The following is a 12815-nucleotide window of genomic DNA, read 5'->3' on the forward strand; positions in this document are numbered from 1 at the left end:
ACGTTATAAAAGAAGTAATCTAATAGTAAAAAAGATAGGTAGCTAAACTAATAAGATAGTAGATACTAGCTAAAAGTAGAGCTAGAGGTAGCTTAATATAAATATAAGTAAGAAAGAAGTAAAGGGAAGGCTTGCTTAAGCAAGCTAAAACTAAATAATAAGCTAGTTCTCCTTTACTAATAACTAAGCTTGTAGATTAAGCTAGGCCACAACCTACTAGGCCTGGGTCGAACCAGCCACAACCTACTAGTCCTAGGCCACAACCTACTAGTCCCTGACATCCGGAGTCCATTTTCAGATAGTAGTGGAAGTGTGCGAGGGACGGAGACTCTCGCACGTCAGCAAACCCTTGTCAGAATTTCGCGATTACACTGAAATTCGGGCAAGATTTCTAAGAGGCATCGCTCCAAACACAGACCCTGCATATAGCATGTGACGAGCTCAATCACGTCTTGTAATGGTCTACAGAATTAAGTTCTACAGAAGTGCGACATGGAAAGTCGAATAGAGGAATTTTGGATATCAACCGCACCGCGCCGAAACCCTGACCTCTGATGCAAACCCTACCCAAGACCTAGATACACCACCCCACAGCAGACCTACAGGAAGTAAACAGACCTGGAGCAACCAAACGCCGACCCAGATGCGAAAGTGCAGTACATGTGCACAGGACTACCGAACGTGGAAGCTGTGAGTCAGAAATCTACTGAGGCGGCGGCCTTCCAATACCCTGCTTTGCCTAGAAAAGAGTTAGATGTGTTTCTGGTCATTTAGCAATAGCCGCAACACGTACCTTCATCATCTCAATTCTTTGCTTCAAGTTCTGCGTCACCTCCGCTGCACGCTTCCAACTCTCTGCACCCGAGGCGGCATGAGAACCACCCATACGGCTGGTGCCATTTTCAGCAGGACTATTGCGACCACCCCGAGACGAGAAAGATGATTTGCCTGACGCATCTGCTCGCAAAGGACTTAGCTTGCCACTCATATGACTGTCTGGGCGGGACAGAGAATCGAAATTCTCTTTACCATCACCACCTGGACTAATGGGGCCGCTTGCAACGCGACTCTCTTTACGGCCGTACGAAGAATGACTGTTGTAGCTGGAGTCACCAAAACGTCCGTTCCCGTCAGAGTAAATTGATTCCGCCAGATCAGCAGGTGGTGGTGAAGTAACACGGACCTGGCGACTCAGCTCCCTCTTCAAACGGTCGATCTCTCTTTGTTGGGTCTGAGTCGTCTGCTCGGCTGCGTCATAGTCTGATCGAGCACGAACAAGCTGAGTCTCCTTGGCTTTTATGGATAGCACGTCACGAGTGTGGTCCTCGATCAATTGGGCATTTTGGTGCTGAAGCTCGTGTACTTGAGAGGTCAGCCTTGAGCGTTCGGCACGTAGATCCTCGTTCTGTCGTAGCAGCCGTTCAGTTTCGGCTCTCAATTCCTCAAGCTCTGCTCGCTCCACTAAGCCAAGACCAGTAGGTGCTGCAGCAGGTGCAGCGACAGGCTCAGCAGCAGGCTTGCCTAACGGACGGCCAACAGGTCCTCGTCCAGCACCAAATTTTGGCTGGGGTGGAGGCGCAATTTCATCATCCTCGGGAGGCGGCGATGCGACTGGCCTCTTTGGGGACGGAGCGGCAAGTCCTGGTTTCTTCAAACCTCCGAGGCGTGGCCCTGCAAGACCAGATTTAAGTTTGGAAACGCCAGGCCGCGATGTAGGTTTCGGAGCAAGCGGTGCTGCAGGCTCTTCTGCGGGAGGCGGCGGTGCCGTCGCTGGCGCTGGAGCAGCCTTCTTGGGGGCTGGCCTTTTGCCGAGTGCTGGCTTTTTGCCGGCGGCAGGTGCCGCCGCAGGCTTCGGTGGAGGAGCAGCAGCCTTTGGTTTGTACTTTGCTTTGACCTCAGCTGCCTCGAAGTATTCTTTGATCTTGGTCTTCCTGATCTCATCAAGTCCATCAAGATGGGCATTCATGATGCGATCCCCCATGATCTTCCACAGTGTCCCAAGAACTTCAGCGCCTGCGGAACGCTGTACCTCTTGCGACTCTGTGAGTAATTTTGTCGAGGCTTCAGCTAATGTCTTCGCTTCGGGTGGTGAGGGGGCTTCGCGAGTGTTCTTCAAACATCGGACCAGGAATCTTGTGGACTCCAACTTGACCTGCGGATTCTTGTGCTTTAGGAATTCCAGTATCTCTTCTAAACAATCTGCAATGCTTGAAGAAGCAAAGGCGGCGTCCAGTGCAGCTCCGAGGGCGTCTGTGACAGTTTGCTTCTTCTCCTTCAGCCTCTCCATCATCGCGTTCATGATATCTTTGCGGTACTTGTTGAAGCTTTTCTTGAGGCCCTTGGCCAGCAGCTCGACACAGTTGGCAGCGGTGATAACTACCGCCACATTGGCGTCCTTCATGGACTTGGCGAAGCCGCGCACGAGGTCATCAAAAGGCCCTTCTGCGATTCTGGGTGTGTCCAAGGCTTTTTGGGTCTCTTCCAGCACTTCCTTGCGGTCCTTCCACTTGGTTGAACCGAGACGATCATTGAAATCTTTTGGGATTTTTGCAAAGACGTCGATGGCCTCGAATTCAGGCTCCAGATCGATAGCACCGTCTTCTTCTTCTTCGCCCTCGTCTTCATCGCCTCCGGGCGCTGCGGCAGCTGCCTCCTTTGCTGCTTGTTGGGAACGGAGCAAGCGTTCTTGTTTGGGCGGTGGTTCATCTTTTACTTTTTCGAACAGCTTGTCTAGGTCTTGTTGCTGAACGGGCTTCAGATCGTTCCAGAACAGAGGTTTCATGGCGTCCTTGAGCCATCGGTAGAACTCTACCGTCAACTCTTGCGCCTTGGCCCGAACATTCTTGTCTGCGTGACCGTAGGCCTTGGGCAGGAGCTTGAGGACAGACTTGGGCTCAATTGTCTTGCAGCCGTAAGCGTGGTATATCTGGGTCAGGGCGTCCAGCGTCGCGGCGATAACCTTGGGCTGCTTGTGCGACAGGATGGGCAGGAGCTCCTCGATGACCGGATCGGGCTTGTCTGTCTCAATGTACAAGAGCAGGGCCTCGAGCGCAGCCTGCTTTGCTGCGGGTCGAGTCGAGGGAAGACCCTTTTCGGCGATGGTGGCAATGGTGATCTGCCGTGTTCTGCAGCGCTCATGTTAGCAAAGAGCCAGACGCGGATTCGTGGTCCCGTTCAGTAGGCCTTCCTTACCGTGTGCAGCCCTGCTGGCCGGAGATTTCGAGGAAGGCGCATAAGGCGGCCAGACCCTCTTGCTGTGCTGCGACGTTGGAGTCGCCGACGACGCCCTTCCATATGCTTGCGTCGTTTACGAATTGGCGCACGATCGGGTCGTTCTCGCCCACAGCGAGCTTGAACTCCTTGGCGGCTGCCTCGTACGCCTCTTTCCGGACCTTCCAGTTCTTGTGGGTGAAGCGGTCGGGCAGCGGGAGCGCGCTGAAGTCCTCTTCCTTGTCGGCCATGGTGCGCGGCGCGGGCGTGCGGACAGCGCGGGGCGTGTGCGTGTGCGGGCAGGAGGCGGTGCTGCCGGACGTCAGTCGTGTGGGCGTACGAGGATGCGCGAGCGGGCGACGCAAACACAGACGGCGCACAGGACGGCGCCGGGGAGCAACTTACGGGCGGCACGTGAGGCGGGGGCGCCGACAGCGGTTCTGTGCGTCGCGGGGCGGTCGAGCAGCGAGGGCGCAGCAGCGAGGGCGTGGGTGTGGGGGCGGGCAGCGTGCAGGGCCGTGGTGACGGCGGGTCGTGTTTTTGTGTTGGCGGGTGCTGTTGCTAGGGGACCATCATCATAAGTTAGATGGCCGCAACGGCCGCGACGGCCGCGAGCAGCCCGCCCGTCGACTGAGCGCTGGGCCCGACACCCCCCCGAAGCCCAACCAGGCCCGCGTGCGCCCAGATTGCGCCGCCTGCAACTGCTCTCCTCGCCGGCCGCTGCCAGTGCGCACTCCACGACGGCCCTGCCCGACGGCCCTGCACGACGGCCCTGCAAGACCCCGCCCGGCTGCCGCTCCAACCCTCACCGCACATCCCCGCCGCGCGCAGAAGAAACCCGCGTCGCCGTCCCGCCCGCGCCCGCCCTGCCCTGCGCCCGTGTATGGTGGTCGCCCGGCCGTCCCCGCCATGAGCGCCATCCTGACCGACCGGCAGGCCGAGGAGCTGTGAGTGCCGCCGTGCCATGCGCCACAGGGCACCCCACTAATGCGAGGCAGGCACAAAGCCATAATCGCATATCTCGGTGTCATCGGGGCGACCAACACGGCCGCCGCCTTTCGCGAGGAGGCCCGCGTGCCCGACGCCTTCGACGATGCCACGCGCCGCAAGTACGAGGGCCTGCTGGAGAAGAAGTGGACCAGCGTCGTGCGCCTCCAGAAGAAGGTCGGTGCTCTGCAGCCCGCGCTGAGCGCTGCGGTTCTAACGCGCGGCAGGTGCTCGAGCTCGAACAGCGCGCCCAGAGTCTCCAGAGCGAACTCGACTCGACCACGCCTACGTCCCTCCTGCGGAAGAACCAGGACCCCACCGCCTGGCTGCCGCGAGCCCCCGCCCGCCACACCCTGCAGTCTCACCGCTCGCCCATCACCTGCGTGGCCTTCCACCCCATCTTCTCCTCGCTCGCCTCGGGGTCCGAGGACACCACAATCAAGATCTGGGACTGGGAGCTGGGCGAGCTCGAGCGGACCGTCAAAGGGCACACCAAAGGCGTACTGGACGTCGATTTCGGCGGGCCCCGGGGCGGCACGCTTCTGGCCTCCTGCTCTAGTGACTTGACCATCAAGCTGTGGGATCCTTCGGACGAGTACAAGAACATACGAACGCTGCCTGGCCACGACCACTCCGTCTCTGCCATCCGCTTCATCCCCAGCGGCGCTGCAGGTTCTCCGTCGTCCGGAAACCTGCTCGTGTCGGCCTCTCGAGACAAGACCTTGCGCGTGTGGGACGTGACCACTGGCTACTGCGTCAAGACAATACGAGGGCATGCCGACTGGGTACGGGATGTAGCCCCCAGCTTCGACGGACGCTGGCTCGTCTCTGCTGGCAACGATCAGACTGCACGGCTGTGGGACGCCAATTCTGGAGAGGCCCGATGCACCTTTTCCGGCCACGAACACGTCATCGAATGCGTCGCAATAGCGCCGCCTGTCGCCTACGCCCACTTGGCCTCTCTAGCTGGCCTGAAGAAAGCACCGCCGCTCAGCAGCTCAGCAGAATACATTGCGACGGGATCACGCGATAAGACCATCAAGATCTGGGACGGTCGGGGGACCCTCATCAAGACCCTGGCTGGCCACGACAACTGGGTGCGTTCACTCGTCTTTCACCCAGGCGGCAAGTATCTGCTATCAGCTAGCGACGACAAGACAATAAGATGCTGGGATCTGGCACAGGAAGGAAAGTGCGTAAAGACCGTCACGGACGCGCATAGCCATTTCGTCAGCTGTATGCGCTGGGCGCCAAACGTCGTAAAGGACGTCCCTGCCAATGGCGACAGTTCAAACGGTACAGGATCAAGTGCTGCAAGCAAGAAAAAGGAGGAAGACGCTGCCAAAGCAGGAATCAGATGTGTTATTGCAACAGGGTCTGTGGACCTCAACGTTCGCATCTTTGCATCTTGAAAAGCAAGGAAAAGTAATAGATCAACTTGAACACAATGGCCGAGACACGCAGAAGATGAAAGCCTTCAAGGGTGTTTCACATCGGAGGGACGCAAGAATCCAGGCTGCTTGGCTTGTCTTTGCGAGGTGCGCGTGCGAGGGCATGCTACTGACGTGGACACGGGCAGTCACCGCACGCTCATGATAACTGCACCGGCATTGCGCCCTTGGCCTCAGATATCAAAGGCTGGTACTATGGGCACGTGACTAGTAAGACGTTGAATCCGTATAGAACGGATGCCGAATGTAAACAGCGAGACGGTGAATACAAGCGCAATATTAACCGTTGAGGTATAACACATCCTTCATTCCTTTTCTTTGGGCATAGACGGCCTAGTTGAGGTTCAGCTGTGGTCAGTGCACGTGCCGTTCGGAATCATCGTGCGCCGCTCCGGGCGGACCCACCCAGCACCTACAGCTTTTCTTGAGCTCCAAGTTCTCTTCCGCACAACAACACGACGCGCCACGACCTCACAACGACGCTGGCAGGCGCTGGGTCTTGTGCATGTCACGCGCTTTGGAGTCTACCCGCGCGTCACCATTTCATGGAGGTAAGCACAGCCTTTAATCAAACCCAGTCTACAGGATGATACACAAAGCCAAATTCAAACTAGAGTCTTTGACCTTCCGGGGAATGAAACTCACACTTTTGCACGTCAGTCTGAATGCGACTACGCCTTTGAACTCATCATACAACTTCTGTATCAAACCAGTCGCTGACAGTCTCCAGGTCCCATCGTAATCATACTGCGTCTTACTTCACGTAATGTTACGCATTCAATGTCCTCCGTCTGCAGCCAATGATGTACGTATAGCCCGCCGTATCTTCCCCATATCCAATGATGATCAGTTTGTGCTTTGCACGCTGGAAATTACCGGCTCAGGTTTCGACCGATGCAGATAGAAAATGGCTGTTTCTGATATCGATATCTCTCGCGCGCTCATGCAGTACTTGCAGTTGCATCATGCTAATTACTGGTTGACAGATTATTCGATGTAGTCGGTATGGCAATCCCCCCTCGCAACGGATCCTGCACCTCTATATGATGCATCTGCACTGGGCACCGAAAATTCTTGAAGGATACGCTCTACTGTGGCAGGCCTAGAAAACCTCGCCGACTGATCTCGTCCTGCCGTCTCCGCTGCGACCTTTTTCGGCATCACATAAACTGACCCTCGTCACAACAGATCTGGTACGCATCTGCGAGCGACTCGAGGGCTGATCCCCACATTGTAAGTGTGTACTTCCCTGCCTACTCTGGAGATGATGCGACTTATAGATGACGAGTCTGATGGGCTTGCCCGGTGACGACTCAATCTTAAATATCCATTCATGCCTTTCTGATCCAACCTTCACACATGCAACCTGCTTGATCTATGCTCGCAGATTTGGCTAACCTTTCTTCAGGGATCGTCGGTGCCAGTGTTCCTCTGGTACGCTAAACCACACACTGCCTCCACTACTTTCATGATGATACGACGCAAACACAAGACAAGCATATGTCCAAGCTCCGGCGAAGACGAGACTGTCATGTCTGACTCGTTGTTACATGGGCTCTTCTTCGAATGCTATCTCAGAGGCGCCGGCTAACCAGCCGCGCAGACAGATTCATGGAGCATGGTAATTGCTGTCAGGTACGTTCCTCATTATCCTCTTCCATTTTCTATTGCAAGATGAACATTTATTTTATCACGACGGTCTACCGAGCTACGGCAATGGTGATAACTGCCTGTGACAAGGCAAGTGTCTGAACAAGAAGATTCGCTGGTTTTTGTTTCTGAAATTGATTCCAAACAGTGCTAATCGCCTAAATAGCTTTTCATCACCGAAGTGCTGATACTTCGCTGGGCCGTCCCGCCAAGATTTGATTTCGTGTCTCTCGATGTAAGGCTAGCTCTTCACGATCTACAAGAAGTCATATGCGGTTTAGACACAGTATCGCTGCCATTCAGACCATTCCACACCCATGATACCTGTGCATCTTCGTGCCCTCGGTATAGAACTTGGTGATGATGAGTGAGAAGACCTACTGTGCTTCAGAAACACATGCTCAGTATAATCCGATCGTTATGTCTCCACGGATTCGAGCTGTAAGATGGATTTCTGCCTCTAGATCTAACTTGATACCAATGAGCAATGCCGCATCCTTGGGCTTGCCGTTGTCGTCAACAGGGCCCTTGATGATGTTGCCCGCTGGGCGATTGAGGTTGGCGGAAGAAGGAACGGGCCCAATGTTGCTCGAGATCTTGCGGCCACCGGAGGCTTGGCCTTCGCTGCCAGTGTCAGACATGTAGCCAGACGGACGAGTAGTTTCGCTAGTTTGCATTTAGTCCAAGCCATTGCTTGAAATTGTCACGTCAACGTACAAGGTAGACATTTTTGCTTTTGGCTCAAAATGGTCGGGTCGTCGTTTAGGTATTAGAGCTCCTGTTCTCACGGGCACCGGGCTGTCTTCTTGGATATGCTGATGTGGTGAGTAACAAAAAATCAAGGGAGATGTTGAAGGTCTTGACCACCGTCTTGTTCACCTTAAATATCTAACAAACCTTGGTTGTTTCTACAGGATTTCCAAACGCAATCGGGCTGGTCGAGGTTATTCCCCCGTTGCTTGAAACCGTTACTGTGCCATACTTGGGTCGCAAGATTTATGATCATTCGACAGTCGTAAAACCTTCAATTGAGAAACGGTAGTCGCCTAGTACCTACTCCTCGCCGAGAAAGCGATTATGGTTTACAACAGATGCGGAAAGTGGCTTGTGCTTCCGAGTCGTTGGCCGTTGGAAAGTGAAACTGGAGGGTCGTCTGGGTCGCAACAATCGTCCAGGATCCTTCTGGGGCCCTCCTAGACATCACGCCATCTAATAACACCGGTTCCGCGAAGACGGTCTCTCACGTCGCTAGAACGGCTGACTATGGGTGTGAGCGAGATATTTTATCTACTTTGCAACAGCGAATTAGGGACAATGCACAAAACTCTAAAGAATACTTGTGTACCTATAATGTAGGTAACACGTAGCTAGATTTTAGTATAAGATATTATAATAGCTACAGGGTTGGTTTGTATTGAAGTTGATCAGTTAAGCTCGCTTATCACCAGTTTTTCTGAAACTCGAGAGAAGGTTCATCTAACCTCTCATTTGAAAGAATGATTTGTGTGGAGTGTGAGCTTCTGACTCGTGCTTAGTATGTCAGACTGGCATAAATCTCTTGGTCGATCAAACTGTTACCCCCATTTCAACAAGTTGACCATTTTGGATCGTATGATTTTCCAATCACGACACGACCGCCTGCTTCACTGCATGTGTCAGCAACAATGCTCCCAGAAAGCATATGATGGAGGCATGTAAACACTTTAACACCTGTTCTACTGCAAAGCTCCATAATGGTGCTTGGGATCCTAATTGCAGTGGTCACTGCTCCTGGTCTACTCGGCAGCCAAGAGGCCATTCGTCAAGGCCAATCAAAAGATAAAAGGGAGGAACATCGTGCACGTCGGTGCAACCTTATCGCTACCTGCGTAAAGTCGTCAGCACGAAGTCGGGAGATTGACGGACGGCCAGTCGTGCTTCGCGATGGGAAGCTCTGGATTGACACAACCACTGATGACGGTGAGCCATTCGGCCACACGTATGCTGGATATTATCTGCCCTACCCCGATTCGAGTCACGAAGGTCTTGTCACAACTATCACAGATGTTGCACCAATCATGAATTGGGTGTATATTGACAGAGAAACGCATGAGGCTAGATATGGCGTGCGAGCTGATGCGCAACCCAATCTTACTGGTCCTTTCAATTGTACAAGACAAGATCGCCGTCTAACCTTCGAAGGCTGGGAAGGGTGGTGCGCTGTGGAGGAATTTGAGGGACACTGGTCTCTGTACTTCGATGTCGATGACAACGGTTTGAAGTCAAAAGTTGCATCGGGTACAAGAGTGTTAGAAATCGAATTGAGTAGAAAGGAAAAAAGATTTCAGAAACAAGAGGAAGTGCGGCAACAAGATCAGAAAATTGCAAGGGCAGTGGATGCTCAGAAAGATGCGCCTGTTGATCGTCCTTTGCAGCAAGATGATGGGTTCAAAAGACCTGGCGTGTTCGGTGAACCGTTGCCGGGACCTATATCAGTATACGCAGAAGACTTAGTGCCAGAAACGCCATTGCCGGCCCGCTCAAATCCACGCAAGTCTACAATCCCGCCAATATCCCAAATATCCAGCAAACGGGCGGCGGATATATTGGACGACTCCCTGGCTATAGAAAAGCCAGCAGTCTTAAATACCCAACCAGAGAACAACTCTACATCTCCACCACGAGTATCGCCTCAGACTATGCTACTGCGAGAAATACAGTTCACTCCGAAGATCAATCGAAGCAGTGGCAGCAAAGCAATGACGCAAGCACAACTGTTCGACGCTATGGCAGCTGCTCAAATGCGAGAGGCAACTGTTATTGCAAGAACAAACTCAGGAGCCAAGCGGTCGTCTCTGGCCAGTGGCAACGTGCAGTCTGCTTCGGCACATTCTGGAGAACAAGAGAGCCCAAACCAAGACATCTCGTCACAGTCAGGTTTATCGCAAAGGCCATCATATCGATCAAAAACAACACATCCATTGCCGATTGCAAGTGCACCGCAATCAAGAAGTATACAGACTCCCGACATAACGGTTCAGCTGCCCAAATTATCACCGTATTCAGAGCGAACGGATACTATTGACCCAGGGATATTTGAAGCATTGAGCATGGGTAGGAGTGAGCAGAGAAGTCGGATCAGCCCTTCTTATCAACGAAAGCGAAACTCCAAGACATTCACAGCACGACGACCTGGGAAGCGCTTATCCCCAATCACCCTCACCAGGAAATCGCTCATAGATACGATGTCCAGCGACGCAGGGAGGCTGACGTCTTCTCTGTCACGTGCCGACAGGTCCTCAAAAATGCGATTTGGGAGGGAAAAGATTGTCAATAGAATTCAAAAAGGAAGAAAGACAACCTCAACTCTTCTGAGAGATCTCGACGATTTAGTGCGTCAGGAACAAATATTCATCACGTCAATGAGCAACCAGAAGAGTTCCACGAGTAAGAAGGGCCTGGTGGTGTGAGACAGGCGGCACGACTTATAGCAGTACAGGTGTGGGCCACAGATGTGTGTGGCGAAATGTCAATAGACAGATATAGTAGCTCTTCATAGATCACTCTATATGTGAGTCTTGTCATTTCAAATATCGGTGAAACAGTGACACTGCAGCTGGCCATGGGACGTTGCTCGTGGTGATCGTGTAATCGATCGCCAAGTAAGACGACCATGAACCTTTACAGTCACTGTCCGTTCTTAGCGACAAACCAAACCTCTTGAGCCCAACACCTTACAGTATGACAGGGGTAAGTAGTCAATGTGTCACAAGACTTCGCAGCAGCTATCTGTTAACAAAACATGACCTGTAGATGTATACAAGATATTTCAGCTTAAATGTTAGCACTTTATTGTTTAGTCTAGTGTGCTTCACTATTACTTGCAGAGAGATGCTGCTAGAAGAAGAATATTAAAGGATCTACATTGATTACTTACCCCTGCTATACTGTACTTTCCTGAGGTGTCTTAGACTGGATCGTTTGCGTACTGCAAGCACATGCCAACATCGAGCTGAAACTCGACCCACCAGCTCCTGCAAGCCCCACTGTCAGTGCTTCAGCTTTGCGCGGTTGCAACATGTCGCAAAAACAATATGTCATCCGACTGACTTCACACCGATTCAGATCATGTTTGACAGTGGGGAAGGGTACCAATGAGCCTATATCTGGCAAAATGTAGCTGGATTGGCCATGGGTCGAACTTCTGATGGCTATTCTCACACTCTGATTCACGTATCTGCCACTTGCATTGCTTTTCGCAGAAACCCTTGATAATAATCAGGCTTCGAAGTGCAGGTTTCGCTCATAGCACATTCGCCGCACGATGGACGCGTCCACCCGACTGTACGCGAAACTAGGCGAGATAGCAGAGAATCCCGATGCCTCAGAGAGCTTGGATGATTTAATCGTTTGCGCTTTTGGAGCCTTTGAAAGATATTATTTGTGTTGGAAGACAAAGGATGGCAATTTTCGGCAAGGTCAGTGCAGCACTGTTGAGAACGCATCACCCGCTAACGTAACCCATCAAAGACGGCTACGACCTGCCACTTGCATTGAACGAATGGCTCAATCCAACTGACGGTACGACGCGAGACTGGGCTTCACTCCAAGTTGTCTTCGGCCGTGGCGAAGAGTACTTTGCATCAGACAAAAACGGAAAGCTCGAATTCAAAGAGCCAGAAGTCAGAAAATCGGTTAGGGAGGAAGAGAGAGAAAGAATCGACAGACAAGCTTTGCGAAGATCGAGGACTGTCTCTTTCTTGCGACCACTCTCCCAGGCTAGCAACCGGTCTGACGTTCCTGTATCTGATGCGCCCCTCTTGAATAAGCGCACATCATCTATCTCATCGCGACGCGTATCACGATCACCAAGTCTCTCATATTCAACAACAAGCTCAGAAACGTCACTAGTATACCCCGACGAACCGAAACATCTAGATCTGACCTCCATGGCGCCACTCTCTTCCACGATCAGTAGCACTGCAACGCCCAAAGGCGCAGTCATGGCGCCCTCGACCAATTTCGTGCATCTTGAGAGCTTGTGGACGGTCCCATCAACGCCGACAACAAGCATCACTCTTACGACTCGAGATCTTGCACCAATCAGCTCCCAGCTTGAGCCTTCAACCCAAGACTTGAATCAATCCGTGATAACGACCATACCTGAAGAACGGATTGGATCAAGTTCGGTGTACAAAAGCACTTCTGAGACTTGCAATTGCGACTGTCATATACCACCCCTCTCTTATGTCAAGCGATCAACCTACGCTAACGCCAGCGTGCAAACTGATCCGATATCCCCTCTATCAAGGACCTCCTTGCGAGTCGATACGTTTAGTACTACTAGTTGGAGGAAGAACAACCATGCCGTGTCACAAGATACACTGACACCTGTGTTTGATGTTGACGGCCTTTGTCTGGCGCCCTTTTCCATAGGCCGGATGTCGAATTATTTCAGTAAACCCGGCTATCAGCTGGGTGACAGTCTATCTGGGAGCTACTGTTACCTCGAGCAACCAGTGTATCAATACCAGGAGG

At 52.6% G+C, this 12815-nt stretch overlaps 5 protein-coding genes across 5 annotated transcripts; 2 read left to right on the forward strand and 3 right to left on the reverse strand.

Annotated features, from left to right (window-relative positions):
• Positions 1–569: 569 nt before the first annotated feature.
• Positions 570–3734, reverse strand: C7974DRAFT_163508 (armadillo-type protein). Its single transcript, XM_046136005.1, has 3 exons — positions 3193–3734; positions 794–3125; positions 570–739 (listed from the first exon to the last, which is right to left on the reverse strand). Exons 1-3 carry the CDS (start codon positions 3459–3461, stop codon positions 704–706), a joined length of 2637 nt encoding a protein of 878 aa, XP_045997789.1. The 5' UTR covers positions 3462–3734; the 3' UTR covers positions 570–703.
• Positions 3735–3835: 101 nt separating this feature from the next.
• C7974DRAFT_333935 (nuclear distribution protein PAC1) lies at positions 3836–5963 on the forward strand. Its single transcript, XM_046139147.1, has 3 exons — positions 3836–4157; positions 4209–4374; positions 4425–5963. The coding sequence occupies exons 1-3, from the start codon at positions 4120–4122 to the stop codon at positions 5607–5609; spliced, it is 1389 nt and encodes a 462-aa protein (XP_045997790.1). The 5' UTR covers positions 3836–4119; the 3' UTR covers positions 5610–5963.
• Positions 5964–7697: 1734 nt separating this feature from the next.
• On the reverse strand, positions 7698–8132 carry C7974DRAFT_391962 (uncharacterized protein; the record flags this gene model as incomplete). The annotated part of the gene is made up of 2 exons (XM_046141632.1): positions 8016–8132; positions 7698–7964 (listed from the first exon to the last, which is right to left on the reverse strand). The coding sequence occupies exons 1-2, from the start codon at positions 8024–8026 to the stop codon at positions 7700–7702; spliced, it is 276 nt and encodes a 91-aa protein (XP_045997791.1). The 5' UTR covers positions 8027–8132.
• An 899-nt stretch (positions 8133–9031) lies between these two features.
• On the forward strand, positions 9032–10747 carry C7974DRAFT_452167 (uncharacterized protein; the record flags this gene model as incomplete). Its single annotated transcript, XM_046145813.1, has 1 exon — positions 9032–10747. One exon carries the CDS (start codon positions 9032–9034, stop codon positions 10745–10747), a length of 1716 nt encoding a protein of 571 aa, XP_045997792.1.
• A 1064-nt stretch (positions 10748–11811) lies between these two features.
• On the reverse strand, positions 11812–12282 carry C7974DRAFT_375171 (uncharacterized protein; the record flags this gene model as incomplete). The annotated part of the gene is made up of 1 exon (XM_046140192.1): positions 11812–12282. The coding sequence occupies one exon, from the start codon at positions 12280–12282 to the stop codon at positions 11812–11814; it is 471 nt and encodes a 156-aa protein (XP_045997793.1).
• Positions 12283–12815: the final 533 nt, after the last annotated feature.

This window comes from Boeremia exigua, assembly GCF_020726555.1.
Source record: "Boeremia exigua strain MPI-SDFR-AT-0100 chromosome Unknown C7974scaffold_5, whole genome shotgun sequence".
NCBI classification, from domain to species: Eukaryota; Fungi; Ascomycota; class Dothideomycetes; order Pleosporales; family Didymellaceae; genus Boeremia; species Boeremia exigua.

Excerpts from the sequence above, each read along its gene's own strand:
- C7974DRAFT_163508 (XM_046136005.1), bottom strand. The coding sequence starts at position 3,461 with ATGGCCGACAAGGAAGAGGACTTCAGCGCGCTCCCGCTGCCCGACCGC. Across the intron at positions 3,126-3,192 it reads GGCCAGCAGGGCTGCACACG|AACACGGCAGATCACCATTG; the intron begins GTAAGGAAGGCC and ends TGAGCGCTGCAG. Across the intron at positions 740-793 it reads AAAGAATTGAGATGATGAAG|GCAAAGCAGGGTATTGGAAG; the intron begins GTACGTGTTGCG and ends ACTCTTTTCTAG.
- C7974DRAFT_333935 (XM_046139147.1), top strand. The coding sequence starts at position 4,120 with ATGAGCGCCATCCTGACCGACCGGCAGGCCGAGGAGCT. Across the intron at positions 4,158-4,208 it reads GACCGGCAGGCCGAGGAGCT|GCACAAAGCCATAATCGCAT; the intron begins GTGAGTGCCGCC and ends AATGCGAGGCAG. Across the intron at positions 4,375-4,424 it reads TCGTGCGCCTCCAGAAGAAG|GTGCTCGAGCTCGAACAGCG; the intron begins GTCGGTGCTCTG and ends AACGCGCGGCAG.